This window comes from Struthio camelus, chromosome 6 (genome assembly GCF_040807025.1).
Source record: "Struthio camelus isolate bStrCam1 chromosome 6, bStrCam1.hap1, whole genome shotgun sequence".
Lineage (NCBI taxonomy): Eukaryota > Metazoa > Chordata > Aves > Struthioniformes > Struthionidae > Struthio > Struthio camelus.
In genome coordinates, this window is record NC_090947.1 from 44,415,947 (window position 1) to 44,436,670 (window position 20,724).

Genomic DNA, 20,724 nt, shown 5'->3' on the forward strand with positions numbered 1-20,724 from the left:
AGCGAACACAAACCCCTGAGGCGGTGGGACACAACACCCCACTAGCAAAACCCAGGCCCTGGACGGGGAACGCATTAGTGTCCTGGTAAAGGCACCCGTTTCCTTCAGTCTGCAAACACAAGCAAATCTCACTTGGTTCATAATTTCAGAGTTGTGCTTTGCCAGAACCATTGGCATAGAGTCAGGAGGGCTCGTGAATTTGATGGTGTCCGGGTGCTGCCGATACTTCTTGTCACTCAGGATGAGGCACGCTCTCTTATTCTTCTCATCATCCAGCGAACCACTTGGCAACCAGCCAATGCCCCTCAGCCACTGGAGATCGGACTTGTACACATTCTGAAAGCAGAGGCAAGGACACAAAGCAGCTCAGCAACCTCCCTGACCCACACAAAAACTCCTTCCTACCAAGGGAAGCTATGCCTAGCAAAGCACAGCCCCCGCGTTCAACCTGCCAGCCAGCAGGAAGGGACTCCCATTAAGCTCAGCGCACCAAAAGAAAGGTGCCCGATGATGCAAACTGTGACTGTGAAGTATGACCAACACAAACTTCACCCTCACCGGGCTCAGTCAGAAACGCCCGGCAGGTCAGTACGGGCACAAAACCGGCTCACGAAATAAGCCCAGACTTAGGTTCCTCCTCTGTACCTTCTCCACCAATGGAGCAAAGCACAAGCGAGACATCTGGCTTGCACAAGTCCAGTAAAGAACAACTTACATCACTCTGAAGGTCGTACACTTTCCTGGCTTGTACAACATCGTTCTGGTCTGGCAGACAGGTCCACCGATGCAGAGGGTGCTTGTAATCAATGTCGCTGACCAGCTCCTGACATTTCTTCGCCAACACAATGCCCAGCATGTCCACCGGGCTGCTGAAGTGAGTCTTTGTCTTCTCAAAGGCTTTCTTGTACTCCCTGTCACTCTGGATCTTGGCTACGTGCATAGACCACATCATCTTGGGGTCATCCTCTATGTTCCGCGCTCCAATATGGTGGCCAAGCTGCTTCCGATAGCCTTCTTTATACTTGTACTGTAGGGTTAAAGAAGATCACAAGTTCCAGGTTAGCTGCTCTCTTCTCCTAAGACACTACTCTGTGCAAACCTCTGCAGACAACTACTTTGCTGTCTGCACCTTGTGAGACCACCAGGTGAACAACCATCTAAGGACAGCATAGGCCTATAAGGTGTGGCACTCCCACCCCACTCCATGTCTATACAGGGCCACGGGAGGCCCACCGGCAACTCCAACCAAGCTATCTTTGGGACCAGGAGCAGGACACAGAGTCCAGCAAAGAGGGTCGCCACCCAACCTAAGCATCCCTGCCAGGAGGCCAGAGGAGGCAACTGGCATGCAAAACGTGGGGGAAAACATCAGACTATTTCAATAGGCAAACTGGACTTCGCCCTGTACTGCCCTGCTTGCACTCACCCACACGGCCCTCAGTAGCTCACACACTACACTGCACCAGGCTCTCTTCCATAGGGCTGAGGGGCCTTATGCTCCCCAGCTTGAGGTGTGTCCTCAGCTGCAGGCCTCCAGCTAGTGAGCTCAAGAAGTGACAAGTGACTACATTTCCTCCCCTCCGCCCTCCTGTTTCTGAAGTGCCCAGTAAGTTTCATCAGACACTGAGCTCACCTACTTACACCAATGGAACAACCCTGAACTACGGGGTATTGCATGAGACAGAAAATTCAGCTCCTGCACAGCTGCCTCCTGAAAAGATACTTGGCAACACCACTGCGGACACAGTAACGATGGCCTTACAGTGACTGTATCTGCCCCCAGGCCAGACAAAAATAATCAGTGCCCCACGATAACACAAAGCACGCGCTTTTTCAAGTGTCCAACTCAGCTATGCAGGTGTAACATCACAGGAGTGCAGACTGCCAGCACTGAAGGCAGCACACCACCTCAAAAGTCATTTCTGTTTGCACTGGAAGAAGCAGTCACAACCCCAGGAGGAACGATGCTTTGGATTACATCCATCAACCCATTTCAGCTGTCACACTCTCCTCACCACCCACAAATTCCTTCACAACATGCCCATACCATGCACACACAATCAAAGGCAGACCCTCCAGAAATAATATGCTCTCAGAACAACTGATTGCTAAGGACTGCTAACGTGCTGTGTGGCCTCAATTCTTCTAACATTGCAGACCAGGGACTTCAACCGCGAGCACTCACACAGTCCCAGAAGGTGTGCTACCAAGCGCTCCTGTGTACTTACGTCACTTGCAATATCTCTGGAAGCTTTTGCAGACTTGATAGGAATGGCATCTGCCCGCAGGTCATACCCCTTTTTCTTATCTTCTTCCATTGCAAGCTTGTACAGTTTCTGAAAGAAAAACAAGCATTGCCCACCTGCCTCAAACAACACTTTCTCCTGGGCCACCACTGTCCAGGGGTGACCGTTTAGCTCCAGCTGAAACACCTACCTCACTGTAGTTCAGGCTGTTCTGCTGTGCTAGCAAAATGCCAGGCGTGTCCGGCATAATGTGAACGCTGGTTTTATCTTTCTCCCAAGCTGACGTGTACGAGCGCTGAAAAGTGAGCACCACGTGAAGTAAGATCTCACTAGCACAGGCAAATATACTCAAACACTCAACTAGCCGAAGGACTTGCAGCAGGGGCCTCTGCTTTGCACTGATTCATGCACCCCGGCGGCACTCACGCACTACAGGAGCAGGCAGCCGGAGGCAGGAAGAAAGGTGCTCCCCTCGGCTGAACTGCTCCTCCCACACCAGCCCACACATCAGCTCCAGCGCACCCTGGGCGTTAGAGGACCAAACAGCATGGGTGCCTGCCGATGGCCCAACTGACAATGCTGGGCGCTCTCCTACCGATTTCTGCAACGCCCTGCTGCCTCAGCCAGCTCAAAAGGGACGGAGTGTGGAGCAAGCCATAGGAAACAGCAGAACGGCTACACCGAGCAAAGGCAACTTGGCCTTTGCCTTCTGCAACAAAGCTCAACCGGGATGCTTACGTAAGACTCCCAAGCAATCACGCAGGGGGCGCTTGAAGAGTCAAACTCAAGGATAACTGCCCTCCAGCCCTTGTAACCACAACAGCCACCTATGTGATGGCATCTCTGTCAGGAACATATACCTCCTTTCCTTGCAGAACCAGCCTCCAACCAACTAAAGCTAGGTGCGAGTCCCCTGGCACACCTCTTCCTTTCCAGAGACTTTCCAATGCTTAACATGTTTCTTTTCAGCGTGGCACCCAATCCCTGCTCCAAATTACTCAAAACAGAGCATGCTCCAAAACAGCGAACACAAACCCCTGAGGCGGTGGGACACAACACCCCACTAGCAAAACCCAGGCCCTGGACGGGGAACGCATTAGTGTCCTGGTAAAGGCACCCGTTTCCTTCAGTCTGCAAACACAAGCAAATCTCACTTGGTTCATAATTTCAGAGTTGTGCTTTGCCAGAACCATTGGCATAGAGTCAGGAGGGCTCGTGAATTTGATGGTGTCCGGGTGCTGCCGATACTTCTTGTCACTCAGGATGAGGCACGCTCTCTTATTCTTCTCATCATCCAGCGAACCACTTGGCAACCAGCCAATGCCCCTCAGCCACTGGAGATCGGACTTGTACACATTCTGAAAGCAGAGGCAAGGACACAAAGCAGCTCAGCAACCTCCCTGACCCACACAAAAACTCCTTCCTACCAAGGGAAGCTATGCCTAGCAAAGCACAGCCCCCGCGTTCAACCTGCCAGCCAGCAGGAAGGGACTCCCATTAAGCTCAGCGCACCAAAAGAAAGGTGCCCGATGATGCAAACTGTGACTGTGAAGTATGACCAACACAAACTTCACCCTCACCGGGCTCAGTCAGAAACGCCCGGCAGGTCAGTACGGGCACAAAACCGGCTCACGAAATAAGCCCAGACTTAGGTTCCTCCTCTGTACCTTCTCCACCAATGGAGCAAAGCACAAGCGAGACATCTGGCTTGCACAAGTCCAGTAAAGAACAACTTACATCACTCTGAAGGTCGTACACTTTCCTGGCTTGTACAACATCGTTCTGGTCTGGCAGACAGGTCCACCGATGCAGAGGGTGCTTGTAATCAATGTCGCTGACCAGCTCCTGACATTTCTTCGCCAACACAATGCCCAGCATGTCCACCGGGCTGCTGAAGTGAGTCTTTGTCTTCTCAAAGGCTTTCTTGTACTCCCTGTCACTCTGGATCTTGGCTACGTGCATAGACCACATCATCTTGGGGTCATCCTCTATGTTCCGCGCTCCAATATGGTGGCCAAGCTGCTTCCGATAGCCTTCTTTATACTTGTACTGTAGGGTTAAAGAAGATCACAAGTTCCAGGTTAGCTGCTCTCTTCTCCTAAGACACTACTCTGTGCAAACCTCTGCAGACAACTACTTTGCTGTCTGCACCTTGTGAGACCACCAGGTGAACAACCATCTAAGGACAGCATAGGCCTATAAGGTGTGGCACTCCCACCCCACTCCATGTCTATACAGGGCCACGGGAGGCCCACCGGCAACTCCAACCAAGCTATCTTTGGGACCAGGAGCAGGACACAGAGTCCAGCAAAGAGGGTCGCCACCCAACCTAAGCATCCCTGCCAGGAGGCCAGAGGAGGCAACTGGCATGCAAAACGTGGGGGAAAACATCAGACTATTTCAATAGGCAAACTGGACTTCGCCCTGTACTGCCCTGCTTGCACTCACCCACACGGCCCTCAGTAGCTCACACACTACACTGCACCAGGCTCTCTTCCATAGGGCTGAGGGGCCTTATGCTCCCCAGCTTGAGGTGTGTCCTCAGCTGCAGGCCTCCAGCTAGTGAGCTCAAGAAGTGACAAGTGACTACATTTCCTCCCCTCCGCCCTCCTGTTTCTGAAGTGCCCAGTAAGTTTCATCAGACACTGAGCTCACCTACTTACACCAATGGAACAACCCTGAACTACGGGGTATTGCATGAGACAGAAAATTCAGCTCCTGCACAGCTGCCTCCTGAAAAGATACTTGGCAACACCACTGCGGACACAGTAACGATGGCCTTACAGTGACTGTATCTGCCCCCAGGCCAGACAAAAATAATCAGTGCCCCACGATAACACAAAGCACGCGCTTTTTCAAGTGTCCAACTCAGCTATGCAGGTGTAACATCACAGGAGTGCAGACTGCCAGCACTGAAGGCAGCACACCACCTCAAAAGTCATTTCTGTTGCACTGGAAGAAGCAGTCACAACCCCAGGAGGAACGATGCTTTGGATTACATCCATCAACCCATTTCAGCTGTCACACTCTCCTCACCACCCACAAATTCCTTCACAACATGCCCATACCATGCACACACAATCAAAGGCAGACCCTCCAGAAATAATATGCTCTCAGAACAACTGATTGCTAAGGACTGCTAACGTGCTGTGTGGCCTCAATTCTTCTAACATTGCAGACCAGGGACTTCAACCGCGAGCACTCACACAGTCCCAGAAGGTGTGCTACCAAGCGCTCCTGTGTACTTACGTCACTTGCAATATCTCTGGAAGCTTTTGCAGACTTGATAGGAATGGCATCTGCCCGCAGGTCATACCCCTTTTTCTTATCTTCTTCCATTGCAAGCTTGTACAGTTTCTGAAAGAAAAACAAGCATTGCCCACCTGCCTCAAACAACACTTTCTCCTGGGCCACCACTGTCCAGGGGTGACCGTTTAGCTCCAGCTGAAACACCTACCTCACTGTAGTTCAGGCTGTTCTGCTGTGCTAGCAAAATGCCAGGCGTGTCCGGCATAATGTGAACGCTGGTTTTATCTTTCTCCCAAGCTGACGTGTACGAGCGCTGAAAAGTGAGCACCACGTGAAGTAAGATCTCACTAGCACAGGCAAATATACTCAAACACTCAACTAGCCGAAGGACTTGCAGCAGGGGCCTCTGCTTTGCACTGATTCATGCACCCCGGCAGCACTCACGCACTACAGGAGCAGGCAGCCGGAGGCAGGAAGAAAGGTGCTCCCCTCGGCTGAACTGCTCCTCCCACACCAGCCCACACATCAGCTCCAGCGCACCCTGGGCGTTAGAGGACCAAACAGCATGGGTGCCTGCCGATGGCCCAACTGACAATGCTGGGCGCTCTCCTACCGATTTCTGCAACGCCCTGCTGCCTCAGCCAGCTCAAAAGGGACGGAGTGTGGAGCAAGCCATAGGAAACAGCAGAACGGCTACACCGAGCAAAGGCAACTTGGCCTTTGCCTTCTGCAACAAAGCTCAACCGGGATGCTTACGTAAGACTCCCAAGCAATCACGCAGGGGGCGCTTGAAGAGTCAAACTCAAGGATAACTGCCCTCCAGCCCTTGTAACCACAACAGCCACCTATGTGATGGCATCTCTGTCAGGAACATATACCTCCTTTCCTTGCAGAACCAGCCTCCAACCAACTAAAGCTAGGTGCGAGTCCCCTGGCACACCTCTTCCTTTCCAGAGACTTTCCAATGCTTAACATGTTTCTTTTCAGCGTGGCACCCAATCCCTGCTCCAAATTACTCAAAACAGAGCATGCTCCAAAACAGCGAACACAAACCCCTGAGGCGGTGGGACACAACACCCCACTAGCAAAACCCAGGCCCTGGACGGGGAACGCATTAGTGTCCTGGTAAAGGCACCCGTTTCCTTCAGTCTGCAAACACAAGCAAATCTCACTTGGTTCATAATTTCAGAGTTGTGCTTTGCCAGAACCATTGGCATAGAGTCAGGAGGGCTCGTGAATTTGATGGTGTCCGGGTGCTGCCGATACTTCTTGTCACTCAGGATGAGGCACGCTCTCTTATTCTTCTCATCATCCAGCGAACCACTTGGCAACCAGCCAATGCCCCTCAGCCACTGGAGATCGGACTTGTACACATTCTGAAAGCAGAGGCAAGGACACAAAGCAGCTCAGCAACCTCCCTGACCCACACAAAAACTCCTTCCTACCAAGGGAAGCTATGCCTAGCAAAGCACAGCCCCCGCGTTCAACCTGCCAGCCAGCAGGAAGGGACTCCCATTAAGCTCAGCGCACCAAAAGAAAGGTGCCCGATGATGCAAACTGTGACTGTGAAGTATGACCAACACAAACTTCACCCTCACCGGGCTCAGTCAGAAACGCCCGGCAGGTCAGTACGGGCACAAAACCGGCTCACGAAATAAGCCCAGACTTAGGTTCCTCCTCTGTACCTTCTCCACCAATGGAGCAAAGCACAAGCGAGACATCTGGCTTGCACAAGTCCAGTAAAGAACAACTTACATCACTCTGAAGGTCGTACACTTTCCTGGCTTGTACAACATCGTTCTGGTCTGGCAGACAGGTCCACCGATGCAGAGGGTGCTTGTAATCAATGTCGCTGACCAGCTCCTGACATTTCTTCGCCAACACAATGCCCAGCATGTCCACCGGGCTGCTGAAGTGAGTCTTTGTCTTCTCAAAGGCTTTCTTGTACTCCCTGTCACTCTGGATCTTGGCTACGTGCATAGACCACATCATCTTGGGGTCATCCTCTATGTTCCGCGCTCCAATATGGTGGCCAAGCTGCTTCCGATAAGCTGTTTTATATTGATACTAGTGGAATGAAATAAGAAAAGATTATTTTCACTTATTTTCGAATTGAAATCTATATTTCTGCATTATAAATATACTGGTTAATATCTCTAGGCTTTATAAGTGTTCATAAATTTGCATGTAATTTATTTTCTGGACTTGCCACCATGGGAAGCAATATTTGTTTTAAATTTATTATAGCCTTCTTCAATATTTTTAAGGCCTTTGTCTCATGTCCACTATATATTAACGGATTTTTTTTGTTCATATTCCTTCAAATTATAGATTCTTTTATTTCATTTCCACTATTTTAACATCATTAAGAATAATGTAACCACTGGGGAAGAGAGCAACATAAGAACGTCTGAATTTTACACTGCTCTTCCTTTTAAAAAAAAAAAAAAAAAAAAGCACACTTCTGAAGTAAGATGTCATCAGCTTAATGTCAAACTATTATTTCCGTTATTTCCAATAAGTAAAACTCTTACTTCACTAGCTATTTCTCTGGATGCCTTTGCTGCCTTGAGTGGTATAGCGTCAGGAGGAAGATCATAGCCTTTTTTCTTCAGTTCTTCGTATCCTAACTTGTAAAGTTTCTGTTGGACAAGGATTCAAAATAATATTGATAAAAAGATGAAAGTATTCTGCCTTTAACATAATAGAAGTTTACTCCCGTGTTTACTGAAAATAAAGTATGAGATTTCAAATACAGTTTTGTTCATCAAATGAAGTTCAACATTTTAATAAAAATTTTAATAAATGTATATTTTGCAACTAATGACAGAAAATATATAATAACTATATATAAAAATAACTAGTAATAAGTTTTCTGATTAACTCAGCTGTGATCAGTGCTGCCTTTTAATTGACATACTAACCTGACTGAATAATAGGATTTTCTAGGGAGGTAGATAATACAACCCGCTGATTCTCTACATCCAATTTCAATCACAATTATCTCTTTTCTTGACTACTTAATGATAGAACTGCTAACATTTCTTTACCTTTTGAATGTATTCTATATTTGTTCCATTATAACAAATAATTTGATGTAAAGGAATCCTGTAATTCTAAACATGCAATTCAATATAATCAGACATTTTAACAAAACAAGAGTTGATAGGCTTACTGCATACTACTTAATACATATCTAGAATATTAATAAGATCAGTAGGGATGAAAGAGATGTATCTGAAAACAGCTAACTTGTGTTGAATATTTTCTTGGGTTTTTTTTATACCTTAGCAATTCCACTTCTACTTTATATTCTAGCAATTCCACTCATGCTTCCCAGCGCATAACAGCTTTCACAGAAAAAGATCACAGGTGCACTTATAATGGCTAAAATTCCAGAATTACTCTACTACATTTTAAACCAAAGCCACAAAGGGTTTTCAGATTTCATAAATGAAACATTGTAGAGACACACTTACATCACTTGTGTTGATTAAGTTTGATTTAGCCAGCAAGATTTCAGGAGTATCAGGCATGATGTGAACCTGAGTCTTGTCCTTGTCCCAAGCTTCTCTATACAGTATCTGAAAAAAGAAACAAACAAAAATACCCTGTCTGATAAAATGCTTACATACATATCAGTGAATTCAGCTTACCTTTTCTCTTTAATAGCAACACAAAGATGTAACTTGCAAGCATGAGGTCATGTAAACAACGCAAGACATTTAAATCAAATAATATACCAGCTTCTTACCAAAATATCACCTTTTTTCCTTCATTACTTCCATGAAAGGTCAAGCATTATGATTACACACTTACATACTATATAGCAAGGGTCTTAGTTGCAGTTATTATCGAATAAGTTATAGAACACTAAACACCTCTATCTCTTGACTAAGGCATAGTGCTTCTTGATAAATGAGCAATAAAGCATAGGTTGCAAACATCTGATATTTTGTATCTTTTAATTGAAGGTTCTGAAATGGAGATCTTTTAAACTAATGTATACTGATGCTTTCATTCATTTATCAAATTACATGTTCTGTCTCTAAAGCCAACTTACGTCACTTCTATTTTTGGCATTAGATTTTGCTAAAACAATATCCATGGCATCTGGGATACTTGTGAACTTAATAGTATCTGGGTGCTGCCGGTAATTCTTCTCACTCAGGATTTCAGAAGCTTTCTTGTTCTTTTCAGATTCCAAAGATCCCAAAGGACTCCATCCAAGACCTTTGAGCCACTGTAGATCTGACTTATACAGATTCTGTTAAGGAAAAAAAAACAAAAGCGTAATAGGCTATTTCCCTGTTGTTCTACTAAACCATATGAAAGGACTAACTGGTATTTTAGAAGAGCTTGGTTAGCTTCAGTCTGTTCTGTATTGACATTCAAAGGGATTATTAAAGATACTTTTCAATAAGCAGCAAATACTTTCTCAAAAATAAAATAAATTAATTCCAGAGGAAGCTTACATCACTCTGTAGTTCATAGACTCTCTTTGCTTGGATGACATCATTCTGGTCTGGCAGACAAGTCCAGCGGTGTAGCATATGTTTGTAGTCTATGTCACTAACAAGTTCCTGACATTTCTTAGCCAGAAGGAAGCCTAACATATCCACAGGCATGTTAAACTTTGTCTTCCACTTTTCAAAATCTTTCTTGTATTCCCTTTCACTCTGCATCTTAGCTACTTGCATAGACCACATCATCTTAGGATCATCCTGTAAGCTGCGGAATCCAATGTGATGTCCCTGTTGCTTGCGGTAGCCTTCTTTGTACTTGTACTAAAATTACAAAGATTGCATTACTGGAATTACATTAAGAAGCAGGCAGTAGTAAAATATACAAGTAAAATATCAATATATTCACTTAATTTAATGTTGCACATTATCAATATAATGAGCAACTTGTTGTGTTTAGTAGCCCCTTGACTCGTGAGGAAGTGAGTAAGAAGTGAGGAATTAACAAAGTCCTTGGAGAGGAAGAGTGCATGGCTCTGAGAATGGTCTCTTGTGCCATCTGTTTTACATAGTCTTCTGAACTCCAAAAGGCTAACACATTGCAATGCTTTGATGAATAAAATAACCAGCAATGGAAAACACAGATGCTTAAGAAAACACTCAGAAACATCAGAAACATTTCCTAGTCTCTTCCATAAATGCAGTTGTATAAGTTATGGACAAATACTAGCAATACATGTGTCACAGATCTATTCCAGAGCTGTCAAGAAGGTTTCTCAGGACTGGCACTGGGCAAATTTGCTGTTGCTTTAAAAATGTAACATGCAAAAGAGTACATATTCCAGTTTATATCGCTCCTAACTTCATATGACTAGCTGTTTCATGGATGGACCACAATCTTTGGAAGTCTCAAGATGCAAGAACAATTCTCCTCAAAATGTTTTCTTCGCTGACTAGAACACAGCAGGAGGAAAAAGTCCTTTTAGCAATTTTGCGTTTTATTCCAAGGTACACCTTGGTAGATGGATGGATCTGGATCTAAGGAGGCTCAGTAGGTTATATAGCAATTACATAAATTGCACAGCACATTGAATTAAAAATGTTGCTTACATCACTTGCAATGTCTCTTGAAGCTTTGGCAGCTTTCACTGAAATGGCTTCAGGTGTGAGGTCATAGCCTTTCTTTATCATTTCTTCCCAGCCAAGCTTGTATAGTTTCTGAAATTGAAAGCAATTTTCATTGAAAAGCCTTAGTAATATATCTGTTATCTTCTATTTAGATATACCAGTGATCCATATTAGCAAGTGTCGGTCACCTCACAGATTTCTACTAGAAAGGGCACTGAAAAAAGGGAAACGCGAAAGGCTTTACTTTCTTGCTTATCAAAGTCTTGGGCCAGTGATTAAACAGTTTTCCTTACGGCAGCAGTTTCCTATTATAGCTTATCTTGGGGATTTGAAACATATCTGGGGAATCTGAATTCTGTACATGTGGGATAACTGAAAAATTTTTGATTGGCTTAACAAATTTTTAACTAATGAGGCTGTCATGTGGCTGCTAAATAGTCAATTCAATTCACGCACAGTTGATTTAAGTACAAGCACTTGCAAGTCAAAGATTCGCCTCCGAAAATAATGCAAAGCAAAAACTAAGTATTTTATGCTGCACAATTGTCACTTGCACTTGAAAGATGAAAGAAAAGTTAAAATCACTGCACATACTTATTCTGTGTATTAAATTAAAAATATGCACAACGGACTTGTATTTTTATAATAAGGAATACATAACATGACTGATTTCTATGGTAAGCATAGAGCACGGACTAAGCACTTTCAGAGTTCGAAACAGGTCTCAATTCCCATATTTTTTACCATAATTTAGGCTATTTGCTACCCTGAAAATGGTACCCACTGCTACTCACAGCAGCACTAAAAGTCTTGCCTCTACTTTAAAACATCCCTTCCCTTTCTTCTAACTTAGACAAATTAATTAATTTTTACTTGGAAATGGGAGGGTACCTTTACATCTGAAGAAAGCAGACATTAATTTAAAATATAGTAGAAAGTACTAAAAAACTCTACCTGACTGTAGTTCGTCCTGTTCTGTTTAGCCTGTAGAATATCTGGTGTATCTGGCATCACATGAACTTGAATTTTATCCTTCTCCCAAGCTTGAGTATAAGCATGCTATTGAAAAAAAGTAACATCAAATGTGTTAATATAAATGACAAAAGAAAGCTCTTTGGAAGTTTTCATCTTTCTGTTTGTGCACTTTGGTTACTGAGGAGTAAAGAGGAAGATGTTGACTCAGATTTACTTCACTACATAATGACCTAATCCAGAATCAGCTGAATTAGGATCCAGTCTTGCTTCTAATAAGGTCTATGTACCAAGATTTTCAGTATCTATGGAAGAGTAATTTTCAGCTTACTTAACAGTTCTTCGTTTAACACTCTGACAATTTCCCATGAGTCAAGCTAGTAAGAAATACACTTACAAAGGAAAGTTTCATCAGGAAATACTGATCTATACAACTTTAAATGTTAAACACCAAAATACATCAGAGTCAATATATCTTTTCTAAAAAGAAAGAGTGGTTCCTTGACAGTGAACTGGGCTACAGAGAAGTCTAGACTCTCAACACTAAAAGTTCTGTAACAACTCTGACATGACCACCAGCCCAGCACAGGGACAAGGGCTTACAGATTTCCTGACATTAAACCATGAGAGGAGATGCTCTAATGGTCTCTTAGGAGCCATGGTTTCAGGGCTCCCCCTCCAGGTTTCAGGAGCTACGGTTCTCCCTCTGTATTCCAAGAGTCCTAAAACCTCTTTCAACTTTCGTGCCATCCCACAGCATCCCTACGAGCCAGGTTAACAGTTCTGCTTTATCACTGAAAAATCAAATGAAATTATTTGATTTTCGCATAACAATTGCTTTTCTAAACATTCCTTCCAGCATCATTTTTTAAATTAGAATTACAATGCTTTTAAATGCTAAAAGTACTCAAAACTTGGAGTTTTGTTTGTCAACTAATAAAGAGAACAGGATCAAGCACAAACTGTTTGAAGTAAATATTACGATAGGAAATCATTGGTTTGTAGGAAGAATTATATATAATAAACCCTTTCCCCAGAATTAAAAATCATTTTTATATAAGAATGAGAAGAATAGAGGATAGAGAGGTGGCACTGAGAGAAGACTTATTTATTTATTTGTACCATTCATCAGTAACTGCGTGATTCAGTTAAGAAAAAGTTGAAACGAGGAATCTGTGAGTGACATATTTGGCTTTCCCAGGGAAACAATGCTACATAGAGGTGGTGATATGGGCTCATACAATGTTTAATAAAACGGATTATATTTGATGCCTGACGAATTTTCCCCATAAATACTCACTTTATTCATTATTGCTGCATTCTGCTTTGCAAGCACCATGTCCATGGCATCATTCTGTTTTGTAAAGGGGAACATGCTGGGATGCTGGCGGTATTTCTGGTCACTTGCAATTTCTGTAGCTTTCTTAGATTTCTCCACATCCAGAGAACCAGCAGGACTCCAACCAATACCCTTGTACCAGTCATTGTAATCCTGCTTGTACTCATTCTGCCAAAAAGAACACAAAAGGCAAGTTTACACTTTACAAATAGCAGATACTAAATAATTCTGTTGTTTCCAAAACACAGTCATAATGAACAAATAGGAAAAAAAAAAAAAAAAAAAAAGGTTACATCTGTGAATGAGAGTCAGAAAGAAAACAGAAACTTACATCACTTTGTAACCGATTCATGTTTCTGGACAGTTCTAAACTCATTGCATCTGGTAGAAGCATATAGTGGTGTATCAGTTGCTTGTAGTTAGTATTGGTTACACGATCTTGTGCCTCTTTTGCTGCCATGATACTAAGTGCATCAGAAGGTGTTTGGTAATGCATCTTGCTTGTCTCATAGGCTTTCTTGTATTCACGATCAGACTGCATCTTAGCCACTTGCATATAATGGACAAGCTTGGGATCATCCTGAAGGCTGCGGAACCCTACAAGTTTTCCCTTGTCTTGTTCATAACCTAATTTGTACTTATACTATGAAAAGAACAGAGATAGAGACTTTAATTCTACATCACTTGGAAGATAAGCAATACCTCTCTTGAAGGAAGAAAACAAAACACTTTAAATAAAGTAACATTTTAAAGTTATTACGCAAACACTAAAAAGAATATGGGAATGTGTCCGTTTATTTTGCTTTAAAGTACACCCTAAGAGTAGATGTCTCAAATTTCAAGGTCCCTTTTAAAAGCAGTATATTTAAAACTTTTTTTGAACAATGAAATTTCCTTGCAAGTTTATTCTGCCTCTACATGAGATCAAAGGAACACGTAAGATCTAGTTTGCTGAAGAGAGTTCTTTCTAAAATGTTCACTTTTTACTCTTTTCATGCTATTGTTTAGAGATACCCATACTAGCTCTAAAATGAACCATCACAAGTGCTAGAACCAGGGTAAGTTAACCCACACAGTTCTCCATTACCACTGCTACTCTGCTTCCAAAACTTCAGCTTAGGTAACTATCTTTTATGGTAGTCTGCAGTATACTCAGAATACTTGAATTAAGATCTAAAGACTAGCCATAAATTCAAAGATCTAATAATGATTTCCATTAAGCTCAGCTGTTCAAATGATCCAAAAATTCAAAGATAAGATTTTTTGCATTTGATTGCTTAACAAAAGCAATTGTTCAAATTCTTAACCTCTTCCTTAGTCCCTAATCAACCCTGGATGATGGAGTACACAGACCAAGTATTAATTTTTTTTTCTTTCACTGCTTACCACTTGAAGATAACTGAGAATAGAAGAGCCTTCCTCTCAGCCTTAGAGCAGTGGCAAGCAAATTGTCTTTGCAGTGGCTATGTTTTTTGAAAAAAATGGAGGTCTAAATAACATGTCCTTAGGCCCTCTCTTCACCCCTATCTCAGGCTGGCTTCGTGCCTGCCACAGCCAAATCCCCATCACTGATATGCAAAGGAATTCAGAATGGTCCCAGATTCCAGAAACCTTCATCCTCTGCATCAGTAAATTCAACAGGTCTGCCATCAAAGGAGCAAACATAACTGTACCACAGCATCAAAAATAATTTCTTTTAGAGCCATATTTGTTCTTTTCTAATATTTATAAGGCTGACCTCTGAACATTCAGTGTAAACTACAAATATACAATGTACATTTATAAAGTATCCAAGCACTGCGCAATAAACTGCATAGATTATTTTTTTCTGAGAAGAGTCCCACATATATCTCACCTCACTAATGAAGAAATTGGCTTTTAATCCTGCTAGCAAGAGTACCAGAATATTTACATCAAATACGCTGGAATTATTTACAAGCAAGAGAATAAAGAGAATTCTTGTAATTGCCATACAAAATTGTTTCGTTTCTTGACATGAATGCTTTATAATGTCTGAAACGGACTATTTTCTCTTCTAAGAACTTACATCACTAGCAATGTCCCTAGAAGCTTTGGCAGCTTTAATAGGGATAGCATCAGCTCTGAGATCATACCCTTTCTTCCTAGATTCTTCAAAGGAAAGTCTGTACATTTTCTGTGAAAAGAAAGAAAGAAAAGAAATATTCTTTAAAAAAAGCAAACCACCCAACATATATAAAAACTATTCACTGTATACAATAACTTGAAATACTAGACTATTCATTTGTTTAACACTCCTTCAACAGCTGTTTAAAGCACTCAGGCACTCAAAGAACTGAATATTCCTTCAAAATTAACTCCAACCCTACCATTTATACATCGATGCAGTAGAACCAAACAATAACATATCTATAACAATAGAGCAAATAATTGCATTTGTTTCCCACATGCACAAATATTGGTTTAGTTGCACCTATAAGGATATCATCTTTAAAAAATATATAATAAATATGTCTACTTATGTGCACAACTAAGATTTGCATGATTACAAACAATTCTTTATTTAGCATACACAGATTTAACAACTAGCTACTGAAAAACTGGCTATAGTATCATTTGTTACATAAAAAAAGATTCAATCTGCAAAAAAGAGTTTTGAATCTGCTACAAAATTGTGTGCATTAGTAAATAAAATACTGAACACAGTAACAAACATGGATAACATTCAAACTATTATTTTGTTAATAACTATTATATTTTAGTTACCTACATTTATACTTCTTAATGTGTTTATAAATACTACATTTTTTTCTTTACAACATTTGGTATTTAATTCCAAAGAAGGAAGAGGGGAAAAGGAAAACAAATACCTTTTTGTGCAAAAGAGTACACATTAGCAAAGTGAGAATTAGGGACACCTTCCTGTGCTGTTACCTCATTTATTCCTAATTTTAAAAAGCAGCAAATTGTTAGCATTACAGACGGTACTTACATCACTTAGATTAAATGCATTGGCTTTTGCTAAAGCAATCTGAGGAATATCTGGTGTGATATGAACTTTCTTTTTGTCTTCTTCCCATGCTTGTTTATATTGGTGCTGGAAGGATAAAAGAAAGATGTCAACATTACAATCTCAGTCAAAAAACTAAATAAAATTATTTTTTATTAAAGTAATTTCCTATGATAAATGTAATCTTTCTTTAGTGATATGAATATTAGAATGATGCAACTGCTAGTATGGCAGGAACATCTGTATTTTAATTTTATCACTTAAAAGCAGTGTGAATCAGGAATAGCTCTTACAAAGTTAGTAATGTGAGGCTGAAATAAAAGTGGAAGAAATACCAATTTTGCCACAGTATTTTCTTGTTTTCTCTTGCTCAACAGTGTAAGCCACAACCATTAGCATAAAACAATACATTTCAAACCCAAGTCAGAGGGTGCACAATAAAAAGTTGTTAGAAGAGTAGGCTGGTGGCCATTTGGTTTAAGGTAAAAGGTTATTACTTTTCTCTTGGAAAATAAATTTCACTTGAGAGATAGAAGGAGCAAGCTGAGCTAAGAGATGTGCACCTAAAATTCTGGTGGTCCTCTAAGTACAATGCACATGAACACTAGACACTTCTCATGAACACCAGTGGACGATGGCAGTTCCGCAGAAGAATCAGAAATTAGGTATCTCATTATAAAAGCATCCATACTATACAGTAATTTCGTATCAATGTAACAGGCATCAGATGAAACAGACCATACATTTAAAAGTTTAAATTTTCAAAAGGGATCACCCCAATACTTTCAGCCCCTAGAGTCTTAAAAGTCTACAGTCTGCTATGTTGGGCAAACTTTACTAAACAGTATGTGACCCCCCAGGTCTGTCTTTGTATGTATTTCTCAGAAATATTTTGGTCAAGCTCTGCTTTCAAGTATAGCAAAGTTCTATTAAGGTTAAATACAATGGCAGTCAAGCATATTCATTAGCTGTCAAAACTAACAATTTCAGAAGTTGCTCATACAGTAAGACTGTGTATTAGATCAAGTATAATTTGTTTTTATTCTTGCAATTTAACTGAAACATGATAAACAGTTTCTTACCTCATCCATGATTTTTGCATTATTTATTGCTAAGACCATGTTCATAGAATCCATAGGAACGGAATACTTCAACTTGTCTGGATGCTGACGGTATTTCTTTTCACTGACAATCTCCATTGCTTTTTTGTTCTTCTCAGCTTCCAGGGAGCCCAGTGGCATCCATCCAACACCCTTCATGCTTTCATCATACTCTGCTTTGTATCGATTCTGGAAGCAGAAAGAAAAGAAAATAATCAGATACGTGAAAAAGTCTAGAAATCATGACACTTCTTCCATGTGTTTAATGACTGTTAGATTTTGAATGCACTTAGTCTAAAAGGAACCAATCAGTAGTAAAATGTATCCAGGGTTTATTTAGAAATATAGTTATTACAGTAGTGTCTCCTTTTTATTATCCTGTCCTTCATACAGTGTTCAGATCCTCCTGAGGACAGATTGCTTGCATGAGATTACATGATTAGGCCCTCCTGAAGAAGAGGATTCACTTGAACCGTTATGTATACACCCGAATTAAAAAAAAAAAAAAAATCTAGCTTCTTTAGAATTTAAACATCCCAGGAATGCTGGGAGCACAGCTACTCAGCTGGTTTCCTCTTTTTCTGAAAAGATATCTTTGTGGAAAGCACAAGATAAAAACTGTAGTGAAAAGTGAAAAGTTTGCTTTTCCTGCCTCGGCCTGCACACAAGTATTGCTCTTTAAGAGCCTGACTGGACACAAGACCAATAAACATACACTTTAATTTATAAATAAAATGATGTAATTCCCAGCCCAAATTCTTTAGCAATAGATGTAAATTAATATTTGAGAGCAGTTTGAGAAATATACAATTGCTGTCTTTGCTGGAGGTCTCATTTTATGTACTACATATTAATATATAACCGAATGAAGAAAATTCTGTTATTTATCTTATTCACTCATAAACTAAACATCATTGCATTGGCAATGCAAAGGTTGAAAAGTCTCTCACTTACATCGCTTTGTATCTGCATCATGTTTTTGGCTAATTCAAGACTCATAGCATCAGGCAAAACATTGTAAGTATGGATCAAATTTCTGTAGTTTGCATTCGTAGCCACTTCCTGTGCCTTCTTGGCTGCCACAACACTGAGCATGTCGACTGGGGTATGGAAATTAGTCTTTGCCTTCTCATAATCTTTTTTGTATTCACGATCAGATTGCATCTTAGCCACCTGCATGAAGTGCACTAGCTTGGGGTCATCTTCAAGGCTGCGGAACCCAATATGCTTTCCTTTCGCCTTTTCATAGGCTAGTTTGTATTTATACTGACAGGAGGAAAGACAAAGAGCAGAAAAACGTAAATCAAAAAACACATCATTAAGCTCAATTTTCTCTCTAAAAACTTACAAATATTCATTCTTTTTCATCATAAGTTCTTTTTCACTAGCCCTCAGGTTCAGTCACTTAAAGTTCAGTCTTACAAAATAGTCCATTGAACAAACGCATACGAAGCTCAGCAAAATGCACTGTTCAGAGTTATTCCACTGGAGACAAAATACCCCTGAGAGTAATTGCTGTAAAGGTTTATCACGTCAAGCATATTATTGAAACCTAGATGATTCAAAATGCTTGAAAAATCACACTTATGCATAACATAGCACTCTGAAAAAGATGTGATTGGCTTTATAAGTTGAACAATCAGCTTCTCTGAGTGCTACCATGCAAGAAAACTTACATCACTTGCAATGTCTCTGGAGGCTTTGGCTGCTTTTATTGGAATAGCATCCGGCTGCATGTCATAACCTTTCTTCTTCTCTTCCTCCCATCCAGCTTTGTATAGTTTCTAATTTAAAACATAAAAGAGAACAGTTATCTAATATGAAGGTGAAAGTATTTAAGTACCCTACATTTGAATTCAAGTATTTTCACAAGAGACAAAAATTACACCAATTTTTGATTTGTGCATTTTTAACAGATATTGAACGTCCACTCTGAGTAAGATAGCTCACGTCGCTCATGGTGATCTGGTTCACTCTAGACTGCAGAATTTCTGGAGTATCTGGCATAACATGAATGCTGGTCTTCTCTTTGTTCCATTTATCAGTGTAGAGCTTCTGCAATTACAAAGTGATATTTAGTAATGGAAAGGCATCACACTCAAAATAAAAGCTTGCTTTCATTTTGTTCAGGTGTAATAAATAATATTTTGCAGCACAAAGTTTCATAAACACTACAAATAGTCTTCACAAATAATTTTTTTTCAGCTCACTGATTACTGATACTATTTCCTACAGAAAAAGAGCAAAGGTTACATAAGTGCTATAAATCTGGAGAGGCTATCTCTAGTAGTATACAGAGAAGAGAAAACTTAAATCATTACAAACAGAAAGTGAAACACTTGTAATTATGGGTCCAGTCTGGGACTTCCATCTGTGTAGAGTGCACAGTCCTATCCAAGTGAATCACTAAATCCATTTGGAATTCTAATGACTTCAGTGGGAATGCACCCACAACACTGTTTTGCACAATGAAGGCCCTAATGCTAGCACAGTCATGACCATCTGAAAAAATTCTCACCTTATTCATGGTCTTGGCATTTTGTTTAGCAAGAACTTGTTCCATTGCATCCATTGTAATGGAATATTTCAGCTTGTCTGGGTGCTGACGATACTTCTTTTCACTAAGAATCTCTGTAGCTTTTTTAGCCTTTTCAACATCCAATGATTGAATTGGCATCCAACCAACTCCTCTTAGCCAGTTATTAAAATCTGCTTTGTAGGCATTCTTTTAAAAAATAAACAAGGAAAAAAACAGTGAGATAAAGAAAATGAGAATGCCCAGATACATAAAAACAGATGAGGCCTCAAAATTTCTCCTGGTCATTCACTTTTGAAGGAAAACGTAGACAATTATGCTAGAGTAGTTAAAGTTTTCCAAATCCTTAGCATAAAATTGAAAACTACTGATGTGTTAGGGACAAACAAATTCTGTTCACTAAACCAATGTGTAGAACTCCCACTAGAAAACAAATGCACAGACCTTAGAACAAAGTTTGAGCGGTAAAAATGAAAAACTGACAAAAATATAGTAAGTTTTTAAATGACAGTCTTGCTTGTCAGAAGATTCAGTTCTCAGTGGAATTAATTCATTGCAAGATTTCTTCAACACCTTCTGCTTAATGCCCTGATTCTGCACATTCTTTAATAGACATCATTCCAATTTAATCATACTTCAAAACATGGCTTTTCAAACAGATAAAGATACAAAGACATTATGAAAAAAATAAAAGCATGTTCC

General features: G+C 40.9%; 1 protein-coding gene across 1 annotated transcript in view; it reads right to left on the minus strand.

The window, feature by feature from the left end:
- NEB (nebulin) overlaps nt 1–20,724 on the minus strand; it is a 145,043-nt gene that overhangs the window by 93,597 nt on the left and 30,722 nt on the right. The window contains exons 30-54 of the mRNA XM_068949383.1: nt 20,005–20,211; nt 19,437–19,541; nt 19,163–19,270; nt 18,441–18,752; nt 17,469–17,675; nt 16,369–16,473; nt 15,445–15,552; nt 13,729–14,040; nt 13,359–13,565; nt 12,041–12,145; nt 11,069–11,176; nt 9,971–10,282; nt 9,559–9,762; nt 8,975–9,079; nt 8,030–8,137; nt 7,251–7,562; nt 6,668–6,871; nt 5,704–5,808; nt 5,496–5,603; nt 3,984–4,295; nt 3,401–3,604; nt 2,437–2,541; nt 2,229–2,336; nt 716–1,027; nt 133–336 (exon numbers count right to left, since the gene is read on the minus strand). Of these exons, the coding sequence (XP_068805484.1) occupies nt 133–336; nt 716–1,027; nt 2,229–2,336; nt 2,437–2,541; nt 3,401–3,604; nt 3,984–4,295; nt 5,496–5,603; nt 5,704–5,808; nt 6,668–6,871; nt 7,251–7,562; nt 8,030–8,137; nt 8,975–9,079; nt 9,559–9,762; nt 9,971–10,282; nt 11,069–11,176; nt 12,041–12,145; nt 13,359–13,565; nt 13,729–14,040; nt 15,445–15,552; nt 16,369–16,473; nt 17,469–17,675; nt 18,441–18,752; nt 19,163–19,270; nt 19,437–19,541; nt 20,005–20,211 (4,587 nt within the window). The remainder of the gene's footprint in view (nt 1–132; nt 337–715; nt 1,028–2,228; nt 2,337–2,436; nt 2,542–3,400; nt 3,605–3,983; nt 4,296–5,495; nt 5,604–5,703; nt 5,809–6,667; nt 6,872–7,250; nt 7,563–8,029; nt 8,138–8,974; nt 9,080–9,558; nt 9,763–9,970; nt 10,283–11,068; nt 11,177–12,040; nt 12,146–13,358; nt 13,566–13,728; nt 14,041–15,444; nt 15,553–16,368; nt 16,474–17,468; nt 17,676–18,440; nt 18,753–19,162; nt 19,271–19,436; nt 19,542–20,004; nt 20,212–20,724) is intronic.